Below are 22,047 nucleotides of genomic sequence, written 5' to 3' on the forward strand. Positions count from 1 at the left end.
TATATACACGAAAAATATATTTACAACATAAATACATATACAAATTCAGGTCCAAAATGTTTGTAAACTTTGGAACATAATTAATTTTCAGGAACATAATTAAATATAAATTGTATCCATTGTTGACGAACTACAACGTCCGTGGGAAGCTCGAACACAGAAGACCTGACAGCTGGGTGAAAATAAGTCACTTTCGATGAGTCGCAGAAATATGCGCATGCCCTTTTTTGCATATTCCGGAAGGAGGATTGATGCAAATGTGTGGGTTGGTGACGTCTAAAACCTGTTGTAGTCCCATTCGAGTCGTTTTTGTGGGCATTAAACTTCCTGATTTTTAAAAGATGATATCGCTGCTTACATTGAACTCTCAGCGCTGCAACTGTTCATGCACCAACAACAACATTACACACTATCTATTTAAAATGAAAAAAGTGAAATCGCAATCAACCACCCCTTTAATGCTACTTTGTTATAGCACAAATGACTTAACTCTGAACTTTTGTTCATGCTCTGATAGATAGATAGATAGATAGATAGATAGATAGATAGATAGATAGATAGATAGATAGATAGATAGATAGATAGATGGATGGATGGATGGATGGATGGATGGATGGATGGATGGATGGATGGATGGATGGATGGATGGATGGATGGATGGATGGATGGATGGATGGATGGATGGATGGATAGAAAGAAACATTTGGAACAATTATTTAAATGGCATAGTAGTTGACTAACACAATTCTTTTTATTCGCAAACAGAAAAGATGGCATGATAGTAAATCGTTGTGTGATAACTCATCATGAGTGTTACTGTTGCATAGGTTATGATAAATGAGTTTATTTAATAACAGATAATTGTAACGTTATTGTGAATAAAGGCTTAGCTACAAATAGACCATTAACATATGATGTTCCCAGTGTTCCCATCTCATTATAGCAAATTCACGTAGGCCTATAGCATATTTGGTTTTCTCTGCTGTCTGTTTTATCTTGGTTTTTATAGTACCAAAAAGTCCACATGCATTTCCCTGACTTTCAATATTGCAAATTGACTCCTTCGTACATTTTGAATTATACTTTCAGTAAGATGTTCAGGTAAATTGTCAGCGGGAATGATGACGCTGTTGGGAAGCATTGTTCAGCCCGGTGATGCTCCGTGTACACGCTTCCCCCCGCTGCATCCACGCGCTTCAGATTGAACGAGCGCTCCAGCCTGTGTTGAGCGCTCACGTGCAATTTAATGCGCGCGCTCGTAGGAAACGCAGCACGCTTACAGTGACTTTTTTCCCCTTCTTTTTTCGTTGTTTTGTCTTTAACAAAGTCTTCAAACCTTATTTAAAGCTCGCCTGTCTTCATTTGACCTCATAACCTGTATCCTCAAAAGTATTTTGCTCACAAATGGTGCGTGGTGGGATTAATTAAAGCTAACCTTTGAATAACCTTGTTGCTTACCGATAGCCTACTTCATTAATTAAATGCTAATTTCCCCCTTTATTTCATTTTGCGTTTCGTTCTTTCCTCTTCTGTCCCTTTTCATCTCCGTTCGTGTCTTTCCGTTCTTTTCCATGCCTTCTCTTTTCTTCTTTATTATTTGCTTATTGTAATTATTCATACCTTCTTATTATTCATAGTTTTGAAAAGAGCATCTTAGAGCACTAATAATTTTGCACTTGAACGGGAATGGTGAACCTGCTGTCCCAGTGCGAGTATCCAGATCTGAAGTAGCCTAGTGTGTGTGTAAAGGCACGAGAGGCTTATGTCGTCAAATGTGTATTTCCAAACCGTTGAGCGCATCATATAGTCGGGTGGGGGTCATTCACAACTCATGTGAACCGCTCGGGATCACCTGCACGTGCATTTGCGCGCGCACACAGTCTTGCGCAAAAACTAATTTGATCACCGGAAGGTCTGATCTCGCTTTTGGTCTCCCACGCGCATCCCCACGACTGCGCGTGCCACCGCGATGTGGGTCCGAACTGAGGAGCTTTAACGACTGATCACGGATAAAGCGGATGAATCCCTTCGGCTTCCCGAGGAGAGGCGAGGCTGACGGCTGTCACGGTAAGAGGGGGTGATGTTGGGGATGTTGAGTGGAATAGTGCAGTCATGGTTCTTTGAACCCACTTTGCATAAGGAATTTGCGAGAGATGACATCGAATAGGTCCAAGCGAGCAGGTGCATGTAGATAATTAGCGCGCAAAGAGAGCAGGTGTGGAAGCGAGAGTTTGGTGCTGAGACGCGCGCCAGAAACATGAGTCTGCGATTATTCCGCTTTTCACTGTAGTTTTATGGTTTCGTAATAGCATCTATTTACCCCATACACTTGTTAATTGGTTGTAATCCAATAGCATGTGGTGTTTTCCCAGACAAGCTTTAATTTTGGTCATTTTATAGTGAATGAACGAAGCTGAAAGCTCGTGTGCTTATTGGCTGAGTGTTGCGCTTCTCTTCGCATAGAGATCGGGGAGTGTTGTAACATTTTTCTTAAACTATCTCAGTGTTATTTTGCACTTTATGTTTCAAAATTGTACAACTTATTCATCTACAACTATCTACAACTTATTCATATCTACAACTTATTCATAAACTGCGTCAAATATTGTCAAACAAAGAGTGGTGCTACAATTAACCCATACTTGGGTGTTTGTTACTCGAAATGAACATGGATATTTTACAATTTTTTAAATTACTTTGTGGGAATCAAACGTACTTATTTCAAAATAAGTATCACCTCCCTCAGCTCGTTGCATCATCAGCTCATTTCATTTTAATTTAAAAATTATAAACTACTTTTCTGTGATGGGTGTAGCTACCGTTTGTACAGTATAAAAACATTTTTGTCAATGCAAGTCCCCAAAAACACGGAAACGTGTGTATCTGTGCGTGTTATATGCAATCTTTGTGGGTACACTAAAAAAATGTTGCCTTGAACACCGAAGGTGATTGTAATTGCTGCCTTAAACACCCAAGTTGATTGTAGTACAATCAACTTGGGTGTTTAAGGCAGCCATTTTTAAGTAATTTCAACTTAAATTGCTTTAAACTGACTTTAAAGAAAAAAAGTTAAAATCTAGTATAATTTATATTTAAAAAAAAAACTATTATGTTGACGAGTTAATGCAATTGTAGAAGTAGACTACATTACAACCCTTCATGTCTGGTAAACCACTATTTTTATAACATGTAGATAGACATATTATGAATTAAAACAAGAGAACCAGCTGATTATGTAATTTAAAATCCATTAACATTATCTCAAAATGTAAAAGCCAGGTGCTTATTAAACCATATTTTTTTCACAAAGATACTTGTAGCTTATAGAGTCACCTCACAGGGATGAAGGTCATGTGATAGTGATTTTTCCCCATCTCATTTCTCACCCTATAGCTGTTACAACACTCCCTGCTGTTGCAATGAAACTTTCTTCAACCACAGATTAATGAAACAGAGACCAACAAACTATAATATGATCATTTTTGTTATTACTTTGCTCATATTAATATTTAAAATATTCCAGTTATCCAATACCTCTATTCAATGCCTTTTCATTCTAAATCTGAAGTTTTACTAGTGCGTTTCCCACTGAAGTTCATTGTTAACAGCCTTTAGCTGCGCCTGGAGTCTGTTGTGGTTCTCATCTCAGACTCAACACTCATATAAAGAGCTCTGGCAGGGATTCATCCTGTAATGCTTTCTTTTCTCCTTCACCTGTCCCTGACTGCAGCCCCTCTTCTATCAATATAGTAAATTGACATGCATTCTTATGGTTTTGATGTAACAGGTCAGCATATTACTTAAGTATATTACTCTGATGAATACATGGGAGTGCCAGAAAGTGGGGTATATCAAAACAGTCAGGAAAGCATATTATACCGGTTATAAAATCCTCTGTAGACAGTTAATGCAATCCATTTGTGTGATTATAATCTGGAATGTTTCTGATATTTTGTCTGTTTCTTGTAAATCTCAGACTTAAACTCTTTCTGTACCTGGTGGTAATGCTTAAATGAAGTTTTGAAAGTCACACAAGGATTGACACTTGCTTTAAGCATTTTTGTTGGGTTTTGTAGTTCTGGAGAGACAGAAGAAGAGTCACACCACCATATGGAAAGAAGCGTAAATGGATGGAGAAGCATAGTTTACTGTAAAGCTGCGTCTTAGTTTTGATTACCTTGGCGAAAGCCAAGTATAAATCAGCTTGAAGTTTTAACATCTATTCTTGTGTAATGGAAATCATAATGGTGAATGTGTTTTATGAATGATTGTTCCAGTGCACATAGGCAACCATTGTGTAGGTGGGGGGGTGCTAACACAGAAATCTAAAATCCTCGTCCAAATTTCAATCTTAACCATGCTATTTCATCAGAAACAATCTTAAAATGGAGTTTTGAGTGTAAAATACAAAACTAACCCTTCAAACAAGGGTCTTCAATCTTTCAGAAAGGGCAGAGACCGAATAGAGACCTAAATTGAGCAGTATTACTGTGTATGCTGTTATTAGTTTGAGGTCAATCAGCGGTTGGCAGAGCTCCTGAAATACTGTGTTTGACCTCCTGCTGAAAACCCTTGCTCTAAAAGAAATGACTCTGGAGTTTTCCCCTAAAATGAAAGCTGCAAGTGAGGAAATCTAGACATAAGTATTTTAATTGTACTCCTGTCTTAGTAATTAACTACAATAGCACAGTGTTTTTGTCCAGAGTGGAATAAAGATACAAAAGATATGTTAGGATAGATGGGTGAAATCATTGGGCCAGTTGTTCAAAGGCAAACTAATCGGATTTTGGTTATCGGATTGGATCAAATCTTGAAAATGAGTTGTTCAAAAAGGGAAAGAAGGAATCTGAAATCAGATTAGATCAGGGAATCCAATCCTAGTTTTAATCTGGATCAAACCTTCACTTTGTGTTGTTCAAAACTTGTCAATGGGATTTGGATAACTTTGATTCAACAAAAAAAAAAAAACAGGATTTTCCTGATCCCAAGGATTTCAAGGTGGATTTCAGGAAGAAAATGCAGTAAAACTTTAAAATTGGTCAAATAATACATTTGTATCATTTAGTGTATACTTTTATTTATATTTTGCACTTGACTTGTGTAACTGTTGTAACAGTGATAAAGTAGACATAGGCTAACAATTAAGCTATTCAGTATAGTAAAGTAAAAATAAACTAAAAATGATCTTGTCCCCATTTGTTTTTTGTCTCAAAATAAGAAACACTTGCAGTCACCCCATGTTGGCTCTTCTACCTGTTCTTAGCCCACATTGTGATATGTTGTCCCATTTAGAGCACTGGTAATCTGGATTTGGTAATCTTGAAAACGATGCACCTGGATCAGGGTGATCCAGTCCAATGTTGCTTTGAAAAACCGGCATAAAAGTAAGACAGATAACCTGATCCTGGATAGAAAAAAAATGAGATTTCCAAATCCGGATCATTTTGATCCAGATTAAATGTGGCCCATTGTGTTCAAAAACCGTTGAAAGCCTTGACTGTATTATGGAGCCAGTAAATTGTTTACATAAATGTATAGGCGATGAGTTAATTGTAAAATATTTAATTTAGTTAAATCGGTTTAAACTGATATTTTCTGTTATCTTTACTGTTAATTTGATATCTTTCTACAATGTCTATGATGGAATTTCACTTAAATCAGATTGTTTGGCTTATTCCTAAAACCAGTGTGAATGTGATGTGGACTGAGATACTGTCACGACTGAAAAGCTCAGGCAAAAGTCAATGCAAAGAAATGGTTTATTTTTACTGTTCAATTTGATTGCTGAAAAGGCCGTCTTAAATGTGTCCTCAAAGTGCACCAGAACTGATGCGTTTTTATTACGGGACCCCCCTAGAGGGAATAGTCTCATCCAGTGGGAAATGCCAGCTGACGACTTATCTAAATATTCTCTCTCTCACTGTCTACTGTGGTTAAGTCATACTGATATCATATGACTTTCACAAGACTTGTAACTTATACTTGTTTTTCCTCATTAATGGGTTTTGAGAAAAGGCCATCCTCAGAACTTTTGTTCATCATTTCATGGTAAATTCAGGAAGATGTGAGGTGGACTTTTCTCAGTCTATACGTGACTACAGTGCAAACACAAATGACACAACACACTTTCGTTTTGGAATCGACCTCAAATTCAGATGGATTTTGAATCATTGCGGCTGACTGATAGAAATGCATGCCCTGAGAGGGTTAGAATACATATGGATTGAGTTATGGATGCATGTCTGGAGACATGAAGACTTTGCCCAGGCATGCAGAACAATCTGATGGAGACAACCTCGTGGTCCTTCCTTTTATTAAAGGGCTCATATAATTGTACATTGTACTGAAATGTGTGTTGGCAGTGCCTGTACACAACCATCATATAATGCTAAAAATCCATCCAGTGTTTTTGATTTAATCTCCTTGTATGTTTTTGACACGGTCGGACGCCCCTCCCACGATTGTTGATTGACAGCAGCGTTTCAACAGAGTGAGCTGTCATCATAGTCCGCTATTGTTGATATGCTGGAGCAGAATGGCGTCTAAGCGGTTGATATACGTAGATGGGAGAAATTCCTACACAGCGTTCCTATAAAGATTAACTTGTAGGGTCTTTAGGGGAAGTATGTAAGAAAGAAGGCAGAAAATTTAGAGGGAGAGAGAGATGGAATATTTATACACGTGATTTAAAGAGCCTGGCAATGAGCCTAAAAAAAGTTAAAGGCTATAGACACAGTTTTAAATAATCATGTACTCTCAGCAAAGCATGCTTCTAAAAGGGTCTAGAGCACACGTTTGTAATGCAAAGTTTAGAGAAATGAGTTATGTGCTTCAGATTTACTAAAAAGGAGATTTGTTGTCTGAAATGATTGTACAAGATAAGGAGGCAATAGTAGCATTTTACAATCACCACATTTCCTTCTCTCTCACTCTCTCTCATCGGTAGTAGCCATGTTTGCTAGCAGGTTAAAATAACTGCGGGCGTTAAAATGAACAATCGGTCATCCATTTATTTTATTCAGACTGGTTTTGAGAGTCAGATCATCTGACTCAGATCAATACTTGTCTCGTGAATATACGACAAGGTTGATGTCAGGATTAACTGTGAACTGTGTAACAACTTTAAGATGCATTATCATATGCATTTGGCAGATGCTTTAGCAAAAGATTTTTTCATGCATTCCTTGGGAATCAAACCTGTGATCCATTGCTTGCACTACATGAAGCATATGCTGTACTGATTGAGTTAAACAGAAATGCAGTGGCATGAATAAAGCATTTTAGAAAAACAAAACCTAGACAATGAAAACTTTAAATATTAAACTCAATAAAAACGATATTTAAAATGTTAGAATTAATTACGTACTATTATAATGGACAAAGTCATGCAAATTGGTTGACATTGGTTAACCTTTTACACAAACAGTCAAATCCATTAAATAATGAGACCAAGTTTAATATCCCATAAATGATATCAGTAAGTTATGAGGATACATGGCACCGATTACTGACTCATTCCCAGATATGTCAAAATAATGTTCTCAAAGAATCATTACAAACCCAACGCAGTCTTCTGTAATCGACATGTAAATGTGTGAGCTTGATTGTGTGAGCAAATCTCTCTCTCTCTTTGTGTGTGTGCTTTACAGATGCGAGTACTGGACAACAGCAGCTTCCAGTCTAACATCCCAGTGGCTGTTGACTTCACAGTGGGCGTGGTTTATTCCCTTTTTGGTAAGAGCGAGAATTCATTTATATTTTAATCATATCATCAAGTTTGTTCAATGAACCAACTGAATTACAGGTTTTCCATCTACTGAGAGAAAATGTGGACTGCACTTGCAATTGCATGGCTGTGTTCTGGCATCCAATGCCCTTAAATTAACATAAGTGAGTGAAACAGTGCACATGTGTGCAGTTCTGAATTCAGTTTATATCTCCAATGCTGGATGTTCTTCAATGGTATATGATTGCTCTACACATGCAGGTCATAGTAAGTGATACGGGATTGTGATTATCAGAATGCTAAAATGAATTTGTGATTGCCGATAGCATTTTTTTTTTTTTTTGGTGTGCTCTGGCTGTGTTGTTTTAGTGCCTGAATCACTTTAAGAGTTATGCTAATCGGATAATGGCACAAACAAGCCTGTGGAATTGGGGATGTTTGTGCAATCTGATTGCAATTTGAAAGCTGTGCAATTTGCGGTAAGGCAAATAGATAAAGAGCGCACATTCACAGACTTGCATATATGTATTTTAAAATACATATAGTGTGTTTTGCCATTCTACAATTGCTAAATTAACTTGCCCTTTAGTGTATTTTGCAAAATACGTCATTTATAAAATGAATGAAATAGCCTATGTTATTCTGCTGTTTTTACCTGGATTGAAGGTAACACACGCCTGCACATAAAGTTTGAATGTGCTTTATGTGAAAAAGAAAAAGCACTACAGAACAACTTACCATCCTCCTTGGTCAAACTGATGTATTTATTTTTTTTTTACAGCATAATTCAGATCATTTCAGCATCATAATTACTGATGCGTTCGTGGCAGAAACAATAGAGGTGGGTTGAATGCCAGAATACTTGTGTGCCAAGTGCTAATTGGCTTTTACAATTCAACATACAAAGCATTGACCTCCTTTCCTCGGTGTCTCTTGCTTCTCGCTCTCTTTTGTTCCCTCTCGTTGCATCTGTAATTGATTCTGACCATTGAACCATCAAATACATGTATACTGTTGAACTGGATATTTTACATTTGCCCACGGCAACATTCCTTTGCTATTTAATGTTTCTCGTATCACTTCTCCTATATTGTTTTCATTATAATAAACTTTTACTGTTGATTGCAAAGAAGGAAAAGAACTTGAAACGTACCAAATAACATAAAAGGAAGATGGAAGGAAAAAAGTACAGAAAGGCAAAGGAAACTTCAATCAGTAAGAAAGGAAAGATAGTCCTTAAGATATTTGGTATGGTTTAGAAGATTATACAAGTGTGAAAAAGTGTAAAAAAAAAAAAATGTGCAGTTCAACAGCATGGTTATATATGTTTTTTTCATTCATTTTTAAATAATTAAAATGGCCATTTATATCACTTGGCGTTATATTAAATAAACTTGTCAACAATCCTGTGTTATGGTTTTAGAACAATTTCTGAAGATTTTACTGATAATTTGATAATAATTCTGTTTGTAAAAAGTCCAGTCCACCATCCATCTCCCAGCATTTTCTTGCTCTTTTGGAAAATGCAATAGTGGAGAAATGTGAAAAAGGTCCGATAGTGGAAACTTTATATACTTTACAAGTAACATAAAATCATTCTAAATCATATAAATGTCATTTCCATTAATTTATTTATTTGATAAGAAGCTGTACCAAGAGGGATAATGTACAGAGTCAGTCTGTCATCACACCACTTTACTGGGTGATACAAGACAACCCTGTCATGATACCTGTAATGGGAAATTTACCACGGCATATTTTATTGATGAAATAACTCAGTGTTATATGCATTAAAGCTTAAGTTATTGCCAAGGTTTCAGCCTTCAGCTGTGTGCTTGCTGTTCCTTCACAGAAGGGCTCAGAGCACATTTGAAGCTAGCCAAAGTCAGCATAAATTTGATGAGATTTTCATGTTCGTGATCTAAAGGTGGTTTGCTGATAATTTCTGTCAAAATGCTTAATCTGGCCAGCTGAGGCAGTGTGTTCTCCAATCTGAGCAGAAAAACCTGAAATGTTTCCGTCGGAATAAACTATGAGCGGTTCAGAAATGACATGCAATAAACATACTCGCAGTATTTCTCATATTTACCTTGATATATCTCCAATTTATTAACGTCTGCTGGGACCATTCTTTCATTCAGCCATGTGGGTTTATCAGGAGTGTCAGCTAACATGGTTACTGAGTATACAAATCTAGAACACTGAGCCTGGGATTGCATTTAATGCAGAGGTGTGGAAATGACAGTGAACCCAAGGGACAAGTGTCCAACAAGTTTAAAATATGTCAAATTGAAAATAAATATATATAAAAAATATTAGATTTGAATTAATTTGGTTATACTGCATACTTTCTGTTTGAATTTTAAATTATATCAGTATTAGATTTTAAGTGAGATAAGGTTGAAGACCCAAAGTCTGGCCTAGGGACTGAGGCAAAATAGTAAAAAACGCATATAAAATGCCTCATTTTTTATATAAAACAACAGAATTGAACAATGTTTATATATATATATATATATATATATATATATATACATAGGTTCCCCTACAGATGTAGTAAGTGTGAAAAAAAAGTGGAAATGTTTTTTAGGTTTTTTTTTTTTAATATCTGTCAAGGACAGAAAAAGTACCATAGTTGGAGAATCACCCTAAAGCTGATTTAATAATGCTGAAATCTGACAAGCAAGGAATATTCTTTCAAATCATTGTTGTTAAGCCATAAAGCCTTAAATAAAATCTATAATTATGTAAATGGTTGGAACATCTGTTTAGCAATCTAATATCAATCCAAATGTTTATAAATTTGCCACAAAAAAACAATCTATTTTTATATCAACGAACATTAAAGGTGCAGTAAGCAATTTTTCAAAAAAGTCATTAGACCGAGCAGCACAACAAACATGTAGCCAATCAGCAGTAGGGGGCATGTCCAATAATTGTAGACAGAGCAATAGAGTGCCGACGTCACTCTGTAGGCCAAAACGCGGAAGTGAGTTAGCATTTTAGCACTACCGGTTCCCTCGCTCTAAAGTCTATGGGATTTTTGAATGGGTTTTTGCTCAATCGCCTGAAATAAGGTCTGTGGTGAACAAAGCCTCTAAAATATTTTCACGTTTTGATCTATGACATAAAACACACAGTTATAACCTCCTTGTGTGTTTTTTTTAAACTTTATTATGTCTGCTTGTGTTTTTTAAAATGTTTATAGGCTTCAAAATGATTAACTTGTAAAGATTATCTTGATAAACAAAACGTGTAGGGGTCACAACTCTTTGTTTAACACAGATCTTATTTTTTGCGATTTTCCAAAAGTCTATGTGGAGTCTATTGCTTTTCGATCGAGGAAAACCATTCGCCGCTAGCTTCCGAGTTGTCCTACAAAGTGACGTCATCACTTCGGCACTCTATTGGGAGTTTTGAAGAAAGACTAGAAAGCGAGATGGCTGAGAGACATTACAAAAGAGAAAAGCTCAGAGGAATATCATATCAATATCGCATTAATATTAGAAAATCATTCCAATGCTGGAGAAACCTAAGCGATGAGTCCTTAAATTGCGTTGTTTCGGCTTGATACGCCAGTAGCATTGGTCTTGCAGTTCCACTGAATCAATATATGCTGTTGTTGTAATGTTAGCTAACAGGACAGTTTTGAGGGTCAATGTTTGTCTGGAACTGCGGGAGACTAACAACCAACTCTTGCTTATACTCTTGCGTTAAGTATTTTTTTTGTTCTTGTCATTTGTTCATCACCTTATTTTTTCTTTGCATCTACTGTGATAAACAGGCATCCACTCTTGCTTGTACAACTGAAGTCAGCTGTGCAGGTCAAATTCTCTGCCCTGTGCTGGCGACTGACGCTAGAATGCAGTGTTTAGTGTCCTTGTTAGCACACAATTCAGGGAAATGACATACGGCACCAAGCTATTTCTAGGCTTTTTTTTTTTTTTTTTTTTTTTTTTGTCATATACAACAGCCCTTCCAAGAATTGAATAATTGGCTTTTCACCAAGCTCTGTCCTCTTGGTTACTGTTGCTCGCTCGGCTTTACAAAGCAGAATGAACAAGAGATTTATGTGAATAGCTTGATTTTAAGTCAAATTGGCTCATAATGTGGTGAAAAAAATCCCAATCCCAAATTGTTTCTTATGCCTTAACTTATCCATTAACTTAATAATAAAAAATGCAGAAACTGTTTAGTTAACACTTTTGTTGCTATTTCACCTCTACCTGAATCATTAAGTGAATGAATTACTATTAAATTATTTATAATGAGTTTACATTTGAGAATGAAGGCCGATGCATGGATTAATGCATTGATGCGTTTCTCGACATTTATTTAACATTTGGAAAATGGAAAAAATTATAGTGTTTATCCGCTCTGGGTACCATGTGACTAATATATTCCCCAGCATATTTTTGAATAAATTCTGTACGCTTCCACCCAAAAAACACAGGGACTTTGCAGACAGTGTTTGCGCACAAAGCTACCTCACAAAACTGATTTCAGACAGAGTTCTGAGGCAGCAGAATGCTTTAACGAATAACGATGTACAACACAATAGAGAGGTTACTAGCAAATATTAGAAGTTAAAAAAGTGGTTCAAAAACACTTACAGAAGCCGCCTACCAGCCGCAACTTTCAGAAACTTTTATTTTTTCAGCTCAACTGTCACAGAAACGAACACACGGCATGTGGATATTATAGATAGCAAAGGACAAATGCTGCCTTCAAAAATCAATCAAATGAAGGTTTCTTGGATGAGACTGGATGGTTCAAACTTGCCTTATATGCTGCTTTCAGACATAGACATTGTGTAAATATTCCTTCATGTAGTCTGCAGAATCTTCAGTGATTTCTAAATGTCAATATTCAATAAAAGTCAGATTTCTAATAACTACAATGTTTATAATCAAGTTAAACGCCATATTGAAGTGCAGTGGCGTGCACAGACCTCCTCAGGGGCAGGGGTGGAGAGACCAAAAAGGGCACTAGACATTTTTGTTGTTGTTGTTGTTTTTATTCTTTCTTTCCATGACATTCTAAGAAAATATATTGAATTAGAATCAGAACAATTAATGCATGACACATCAAATGAAAATAGGAAAATGATGATAATATTACTAAATATTATTTACTGTACCAAACAAAACAGTGACTATCAAGAAGGTAATCATGTAAAATTCATTTTTAGTTTTGGTGTTGGGTTTATGTATGTATTATGGAAGTGCCTTGCCTTGTATATTAAATGACAACATGTAGGCTACAGGGGAAAAGGTAGCGGCCTTAGAATAAAGCTCTGAGGTACCCCATAAGTTATAGGAGCAGAAGAAGCATGGCAGTTCCCAATCTTTACCATGAAAGTTCTGCCCTTAATGGAAGAGAACCAACATAAGGCCACTTCATTTTACCCTGACACACAACTCAAGGCACTCTAACAGAATTAGATGATCCAGCGTGTCAAAAGCTGCACTCAAGTCTTCCAAGACAAGGCTGACACAGTTTCCATGGTAGCTTCTAAAGAAATGTCATTTAGCACCCTAATAAGGGCAAACTCAGTAGGCTACTATGGATGGTTTTAAAACCCAACTGAAACTTATCCATGATATTTATCTTGGCTAAGAATGAAGAGAGCTGTCAGAATACAACCTTTTCAAGAATTTTAGCTATGAAAGGATGTTTAGAAATAGGATGGAAATGTTGAAGCCCAGAAGGATCCATGACTGGGTTTCTTTCTTTTTTTTTTTTTCAAACTTGATTGGACACAACAACGTTGTGATACGTTGAAGAATTGAACAACGTTGTTAATTGATCAAATACATATATGTAAAAACATACATATATGTAAAAGTTTTAATACTTTTGGTCTATAGACCAAAAGTATTAAAAGTGAACTTCAGTGAGAAGTTTTGTTAAAATCACATCATTCAAAGATGATGTGATTTGTAATATACACGTAATACACATAATCTCTTTGATCTCAGACAGTGACATAATAAAAGCTCTAAACAAGCCAGCTGGAGCCACAACTTCATAAGTTGGATCACGTATTGAACACCATTATCTTTATTGATAAAAAACTGTAAAACCCTAATATATATATATATAAATATATATTAATTTATGTTAGCTGATGGGACCTTATTGTAAAGTATTACTGTCGCGTTTGTACACTGTACACAAGTACACTGTAAAAATTATATGATTAAGAAGCTATGACAACATTGCATTAACTCATCAAAATAAGTTAAGCAGTTTTTGACTTTTTCAGCGCAGTCACATCCCAAGACGTCATACAACTGACGCTTTTGACCATACGTCAACGTCCGCCGTTTTAGGGTACCCTTTAAAGTTGGTTAGATGACGGTATCTAATCCTAACCCTACCCCAGACCTAAACCTATCCCGTCACCTAACTGACGTTAAAGGTAAAGCGTCAGTTGTATGATGCCCCAGGATCGTCATCCAACTGATGTTAAAGGGTACCCTAAAACGGCGGATGTTGACGTATGGTCAAAAGCGTCAGTTGTATGACGCCCCAGGATCGTCATCTAACTGACGTTAAAGGGTACCCTAAAACGGCGGATGTTGATGTATGGTCAAAAGCGTCAGTTGTGTGACGTTTTGGGATGAGACTGTGTTAACTTTTTTTAAAAGTTATACAAGATCAATGAATTTTTAAAAATCAGTTAAATGTAATTTAAGTTGCAATGACTTACATTTTTTTAAGTACAATCAACTTGGATATTTAAGGCAGAAATGATTTTGTTTACATTAGGTGTAATTTATGTAGCAGAACAAGTGAAAGTCTTTTTAAATAATGTCATTTTATAATAAATCAAAAACGCCATTTTTAAAAACTCCTGAAAAAAATATCCCATCACTAAAACACCAGGTTTTGGGATTAATGCCTCAACTGACATATTTTCTGCAACTGTTCTAGTTTTATCAAGAATTTATAAATTCTGGATTAGGTCCAGTATGTTGGTTGATAAAAAGATTCAATAAATAAAGCTTCAGAAAGATTGTCTGCCGCCACATACCATAATTTCATCTCACATTTGTTTTTGTTTTCCTGCAGGTGTTTGTTCACTATGTGGAAACAGTATGCTGCTGTATGTGTCCTACAAGAAGAAGCACCTGTTAAAACCAGCCGAGTTCTTCATTATTAACCTGGCCATCAGCGACCTGGGCATGACCCTCAGCCTCTATCCACTCGCGGTCACCTCAAGCTTCGCTCACAGGTACCACAAAGAAGGAAAAACTAAAATTGTGGTTACTTTGTTTAATAGGATTTTGGATTTATCCCCTTCTAATTTAGACACGTGTATTAGTACTGCAAGTCATTTATCACATGACTGTTGTTGTTTGTCAAAAAAACAAAAAGTATGTAATTTGGCAGAGAATTTTTACATGGGTCTGCATTTGGACCGCAATAAAATATCGACTAACCCCTGTAAATGTTGAAAATACCTTAGCCTACATCTGAATGAGAAACAATTACCATATAATTAGAATAGGGAATCAGAGTTTGTAAAGGTGGATCATTATTTTTTTTTTTTTTTTTACTATCTCCTCCTTTTCTTTCGGTGTCATCTCTCTGTGTCCCATACACACATACTTGGCTGTTACTTTGCTTTAGCTTATCATGTTTTTCCAAGGCAAAATGGTTCATATAAACCAAATCAAAAAGGCACAGGCACACACATACATGCAGTTCAATGCTCCATCAAGCGGTTACAGGAAACCGTCCGGTAAACTCAAAGATAATGGTGATGTAAGCAGTCATGTAAAGAATGCAGCAGACAGAATCTAATGGCTCCTTTTGCACAGAGTGGCTCTGTGTTACAGCATGAACAAATCCAGCCCAACAGCCATCAAGGTTAAACTGTCCTTTACACCAGACAATTGCTATCACTAGTTTGTTTGACTTCATGCTGCATCTGGAATGCAACTCAAGTCAGAGATGGACACAAGACGTTATTTACGTCTTTCTCGTTTTGTGGCAGCGGTGGATTGTACATCAGGCAAACAAACTCAACCCATTGCAAGGAGAGAATGTCCTTTTATGCACGATTTATTGCGCATTTGTTGGCTGTGTGTAAGACGGCAGATAAAATGCAACTAATCATACAATCGTGCATAGCACAATATATAATTTGGAGAAAATGCTTCCTTTATCTTTTCTTGTTGACATCAGAGGATGTGCGTCCTATCAAACTCTACAATATTTTGGTATAAATTCATCTGTCACTCGGTTATGTGGATTATACTTTTGCCTATGTTTGTTAAGATGGCAAAATACATGTATTATGTTGTGTTGTGTGCATTTATGAAATAATTACTTTTCCTGTTCAGTCTGTCATTTGCATTTATGCCTTTAGCAGATTTTTTTTCTGTCCATCCATAGCTTTTTACATTTTGCCAAAGTGTGTGTTTCCTGGGAATCAACCCCATGCCCTTTGCTTTGACTCTAGTGCTATGCTCTTCCATTGAAGAACAGGAACACCATATCATGTTATTTTCATGAACTGCATTAACCCACCAATATCTAAAATACAAATGTTTAGGTTAATGCAGTTCATGAGAATATTAATTCATTTCAGTTTTTCTATTTTGTTAACATTTTATATTTTAACGTGTTATTTTCATTTATTTGTATTCATTTTAATACATTTTAAATTGAAAATTTCTTTATATTCCTTATTCTTAAATGATTTAATATGTTTACATTACTTCTTATCATGGCTATACATAAGCCATTTCAATTACCTCTGTCTATAAAATTTGCTATATAAAACACTTGCCTTGTCTCGTTTTAGAGCAAAAACACAGTGGTTTTATTAAATACATTTTGTAATGCAAAAGTGCTGATTTGGTAAAAAAAAAAAAAAGGAAAAAAAAGAAGGAAAAACGCAAGATCCTTCATTGAGGAGGTCTGGGCCACATACACGTGTTAAAGGGGCTTAATAGATCAGTTTGGTAAAAAACATTGATTCTGTTTTCTTACTTTTTATGTCAATCTGCTGAAGTTATGGGGTTTTGAGATGATGTTAGGGTTGTATAAACAGTAAAGTTATATTAGGACTGCAAGCAATCTTCAGTTATGTTTTAAAATTGTATTTGTTTTATATTGAAATAACTTCTGATCCTTGATCTTGATCTCTTTTTTGCTGTGTGTGAGTGCTGTTTCTGTTTTTTTGCAGGTGGCTTTATGGAAGGACAGTGTGTTTGATCTATGCCTTCTGTGGTGTTTTGTTCGGGATCTGCTCTCTGACCACTCTCACTATACTCAGCACTGTTTGCTGCCTCAAAGTCTGCTATCCACACCACGGTATTCATACCCTACACATTCTAGTTTTTAAATGCAGTGGTGTCCAAAAGTCCAGTGAAAATGCATCTATATCTATTTTCGGTTTAATGTCTAAAATCAACATATAGTACTGGTGTTTCGTTCCTGAATAAATTAGTACACTTCAGTTGAGAGAATGATTCAATTACTCACTTGCTTTGTTCCTCAATGAATCACAGTTTTTAATAAGTCGTTTGGGTCTAAAATGAAAGACCTGGGTCTAAATGAAGTTCCAGGGGGAAAAAAAAAATCCACCTCAGAAAGTCCCTGCTGGCGAGGTTGTACTTTTTAAAAGTTTAGTAACTTTTGGGGGTGAGACTTGGGCACTGAACATGCTGATTGGTTCAGATTAGTTGACATCATTCAGCATTTTATTTCAACCACCATTTTTTGGTGCAGTAAGATTGTTTTTGCTATTCGAATCAACGAGTTTAAAAAATATGACCAATGGACCTACAATAAGGTTCTGGCTTTATTAAGCTTGAATTCAGAGGATGAAACCCAGCGGGATCCAGTGGGAAAGTAGCACGCAGTTGTACGTCACTAGTTTGCCTAATCTTTACCCACTCTATCTCACGACCAATTCGTACGAGTGATTCAAAAGTGGCTAATTCGTAAAATAGCTATGTACGGTTTAGCAAAATCGTACTAATTCGTACGAGTGAGGTCGTTCGAATTGTTACGAATGAGCCACCTCGTAAAATTCGTACGAATTCCCGTGAGATCGGGTTGTCTTTACGGTACTTTAGACCGCGATGGAAACGCAGACAGCAACAGGGCTGGGGGGAAAGAAGTTCTTGGGACAAATTGTTCTGGGTAATTTCTGTGGAAACACGTCTTAAATGGAAACTCAGGGAAAGTTTTCATCAAGGGCACATATTGGCCGCAAAGGGGGCACTTGAGAGCATCCTTGAGGAGATTCCCCCTTCCATGTAAAGTGCTTTGAGTGCCTAAAAAAGTGCTATATAAATGTAATGAATTATTATATTAATATTAGTATTATTAAAACAACAAACGGGACACTCTGTAGCCTTGTGGATTTCTGTTATGTATTATATTGTATATGTGTGTCTCTGTAGGTAATAGGTTCAGCTATGAGCACGGCCATGTGTTAATAGCGTGTGCGTGGGCCTATGCTCTTGTGTTCGCTTGCTCCCCTCTCGCCCACTGGGGGCAGTATGGTCCCGAACCCTACGGGACGGCCTGCTGTATCGACTGGTCCTGGTCCAATGACGACTCAGTTGCCCGCTCATACACCACTGTGCTCTTCGTCGCCTGTTACCTGCTGCCGTGCAGCATCATCATTGTCTCCTACACACGCATACTGCTCACGGTCCGAGAGTCCCGCAGAGCGGTGGAGCAGCACGTGTCGGTGCAGACACGCATGGGCAACATCCAGGCAATCATAGTGAAGGTGCAGTCACTTCACTTTTTACACAGGTTACGTTTTTTTTGGCAGTTTTATTGGTCTTTTGACAATAATATCTTTAAAAAAAAGAAAATGTTGAACGTGAATGTCATTCATTACTGTAAAATGATCTCATGATGCAAGTTCTTCATGACGGATCTTTCCCTGTCTTTCCTCAGCTGAGTGTGGCGGTTTGTATAGGATTCTTTGCTGCATGGAGTCCATACGCACTGGTGTCTATGTGGGCGGCGTTCGGCCGTTTTGAGGACATCCCGCCCCTGGCCTTTGCCATCCCTGCGGTTTTTGCCAAATCCTCCACCCTGTATAACCCTCTCATCTACCTCTTGCTCAAACCCAACTTCCGCCACCTCCTCTGCAAGGACATGCGCTCCCTGCGAGGGGTTTGCGTGCACCACTGCCTGTGCCAGTGTTTTCCCCGGCCATCACTGGCCCTCAGTCTGCGGCCCTTGCGGCGACGAGACCAATCCATCTCAGATTCAACAAGGGGGCACGTAGGTCCATATCACTGCCCTTGCGAGAGGTGTAATGACCCGTTTGAGCAGTTTAAGCAGTACCCACGCCGCTGTCCCGTCAAAGTGAACACTGTGCAGTTGTCTCTGAAGGACAGCACTGAACCTGAATTGGAGCCAGAACAAGAACATAGAGTGATAGAAGTCAAACCAAAGAGCCAGTCAATGGAGTGTAAGAAGTCCGTGCGGGTGATCGTGAGGGGGCGGAAATGCTCCGAGATTGACAGTCTGGAGATCACCTTGGAAACAGTGCCTGCTCACTGCAAAGCTGCCAATAACACCAAACCGTAACACCTGAGCCTATGCACGAGTGTGTGTTTACACTTGTGTGTATTCGCTTGCCTCAAATAGACAATAGTAAATAGACTTTCACATTTGCCTCAATTTAAGGCACTGAGAACAAATTTCTTTTCGAACTAATTATTGTGTGTATTGACATATCTGCAATGGAGTGCAATGATTGTTTTGTTATTTTAAGTATTTTAGGTTTCTTATGGACAACTGACACAATATATGCATTTTTTAGCACATTGATTTTTTAAATGAAGTGTTATGCCTTCTGACCTTCCTGCTGAGGGAACAAACAAGTCGCTTTGATAAACGTGTAAAAGGTGTGTACGTGTTGGAGAAACCTCATTTCAAATCTCTGTAAGTGATATGCTTCAAATTTTAACAGTATTGACGTCCATGTTTATATTCATTCACACTCACGAATTATCGGTAACGCTTCCTTTTACAGCCCAGTTATCCATGTAAATACTATATACTTATTTTAGTAACTACAATTACTGGGTAATAACCCTGAACCTACCCCTAAACCTACCCCTGTTCCTTGTACTTACCTTATATTAGCCAGGACTTTCTTGGTAAGTACACTGTAAGTACACTGTAAGTACTGTACTGTAAAAGGAAGCGTTACCGAATTCCTCCCCTTGGAATTATAAGGTTCTATCTGCGTTCTGAACAGTTTTGAGATATTGAGCTTCAAAGTTTTTGCATTCCATATACTGTAGGAAAATGTGTATGGGGAACAAGTTTCTTTCAAACATAAAAATAACAGGGACCCTAAATGTACAAAACACATCACATAATGTAAATAAATTGTCACAGAATAAGGAATATGTGAATAACAACCTTGACAAAAATGTCAGATAGAACCTTATAATTCCAAGGGGACGAAATATCTATACTCTTAAAAGAATTGGTTCTGTCTACCTTAAAGGGTTTTGTAAGGCTCTTCATATATAGAACCTTTTAGGTGTTCCCATAATGGGATAATTTATAGATTTGGTTTTTATTAATGATTGTTTTAAATTCTATATTGTGAATTAATCCACTTTATCACTAGAACAAATTGAAATGACCCATTTAACATGAAAGTGTATTATCATTTAATACATTTCATTTATATAGGACCTTTTTGGGATAAAAGGTTTAGCGTTCTATATAAATCCTGTTGAACCTTTTTTTTCCCCCCAAAAGAGTGTTATTTTAATTACTTTTGTTTCTGCTATCTAGACAGGGTCTTCAGACTTTCAGACAGGATCCTAACTTAACCCTTAAAAATAAATAAAATAATTGTGAACTACTACATGATTCATATTACTCACATTAAGCCACCAAAACTGGAAAATGATAAACAAAATCAAAATACTGTAAGAAATTCTACAGAGGAATGCACTGCATCTGAATACTTATGTAGTATATGCGAAAAACATGTGAGCCGATAGTTTGTCCGAATTCATAGTATTGATAAAACATAATGCAAACACTACCTTCAATGGCATTCAATGGACTCGTTACTATCCCACAGGGAGGCCACAGGGAGATGATTTGCGAATGGCAATGAAGCAACGGAACTGATGGCATTACATGAGAGTGACAATATGAAGGATATAGTAACCAGGTATGTGACTTTTTTTAAGTTAAACCAAAAAAAATAAAAAATAAATACACTGTGGGTGTTTGCTTATCTGAACAGGGATTCAGGGATTCTGTTTCACTGAGTTGATGAACAATGAATATCCCAAATAATTTAAAAATATGAAGTATATGTGTATTATATTTGTATGTGTTGAACCTCTCAATTTTTCAAGTCTTTTTATTCAGTCACTCATAGTCTCTATATAACTGAATCTTTGTACAAATTGCACTGTCAGCTTCATTCAGTTGCCAATGAAGAGCTCATTTGATTGGCACATGCTCTTTCAATAAGATGTACCAAATATTATATACCATATATTTTATTTATTTATTAAAATCTTTATTCCAAACAAAATTTATTCAATGCAAAAATTTTGGATATAAGTAGCTATTTATTTAAATTCACTACATTTGCTTATTTATAAATTCCATAATTATTTAGTTATTACTTTTTGCATTTTTGCATCAAGTCAAAATATATAGATATAGATATATCCTGTGGAAAGAACCTTAGTCATGTATTTACCATGTATCTTAAATGTGGCTAATGTCTCTGAGTGATGTGCATTGCATGATTGGAGGAATATAATTTACACAATTTACATCATCCCCATCTTTTCTGTGCTGCTTATGAACAGGTAAAACATCGCTTTTTTTTTTTTATTATTATCATAAAGCCTCATTACAGTTGGAAAAATAAGACTAAAATTGGGTAAAAAGAAGAGTAAAATAAAATGACGAAAAGTTATGTGTCAGTCTGTTTTTTTCTTTTTTTTCTTCTTTTTTTTTCAGTGACATTCAGACATCAGGTACACAACACTTCACACAAATAAGAAATACAACTAAAAAAATAGTAACAATGAATATTTACTTTTTAATAACTTCAACTTTTTAAAAAGCCAATGAATAGTTGTTTACAGTTGTAGTGCATTGTACATTCATTGTAAAAATGAGTCAATGCATACTGTTTTAACTTCTATGTGATGTGGATCAAGAAATGGCGGGAAACTAAGACGTGGCAAATCTGATGTGAACCTTTGCGTTTGGTTTTGGTCATCTTTTCAGCATTCTTTTGAAGTGCTATTTTAGTAACCTTTTCTTGTTTCATCTGA

The 22,047-nt window shown here is 36.6% G+C and overlaps 1 protein-coding gene across 1 annotated transcript; it reads left to right on the plus strand.

Moving 5' to 3' along the window:
* The first annotated feature begins 1,670 nt into the window (after positions 1-1,670).
* Positions 1,671-21,597, plus strand: opn7a (opsin 7, group member a). The gene is made up of 6 exons (XM_039692152.2): positions 1,671-2,067; positions 7,650-7,734; positions 14,804-14,966; positions 16,929-17,056; positions 18,154-18,488; positions 18,662-21,597. The coding sequence occupies exons 2-6, from the start codon at positions 7,650-7,652 to the stop codon at positions 19,301-19,303; spliced, it is 1,353 nt and encodes a 450-aa protein (XP_039548086.2). The 5' UTR covers positions 1,671-2,067; the 3' UTR covers positions 19,304-21,597.
* Positions 21,598-22,047: the final 450 nt, after the last annotated feature.

The sequence above is a fragment of the Pimephales promelas genome, chromosome 13 (assembly GCF_988280905.1).
Source record: "Pimephales promelas chromosome 13, fPimPro1.hap1.1, whole genome shotgun sequence".
In the NCBI taxonomy this organism is placed as follows: Eukaryota; Metazoa; Chordata; class Actinopteri; order Cypriniformes; family Leuciscidae; genus Pimephales; species Pimephales promelas.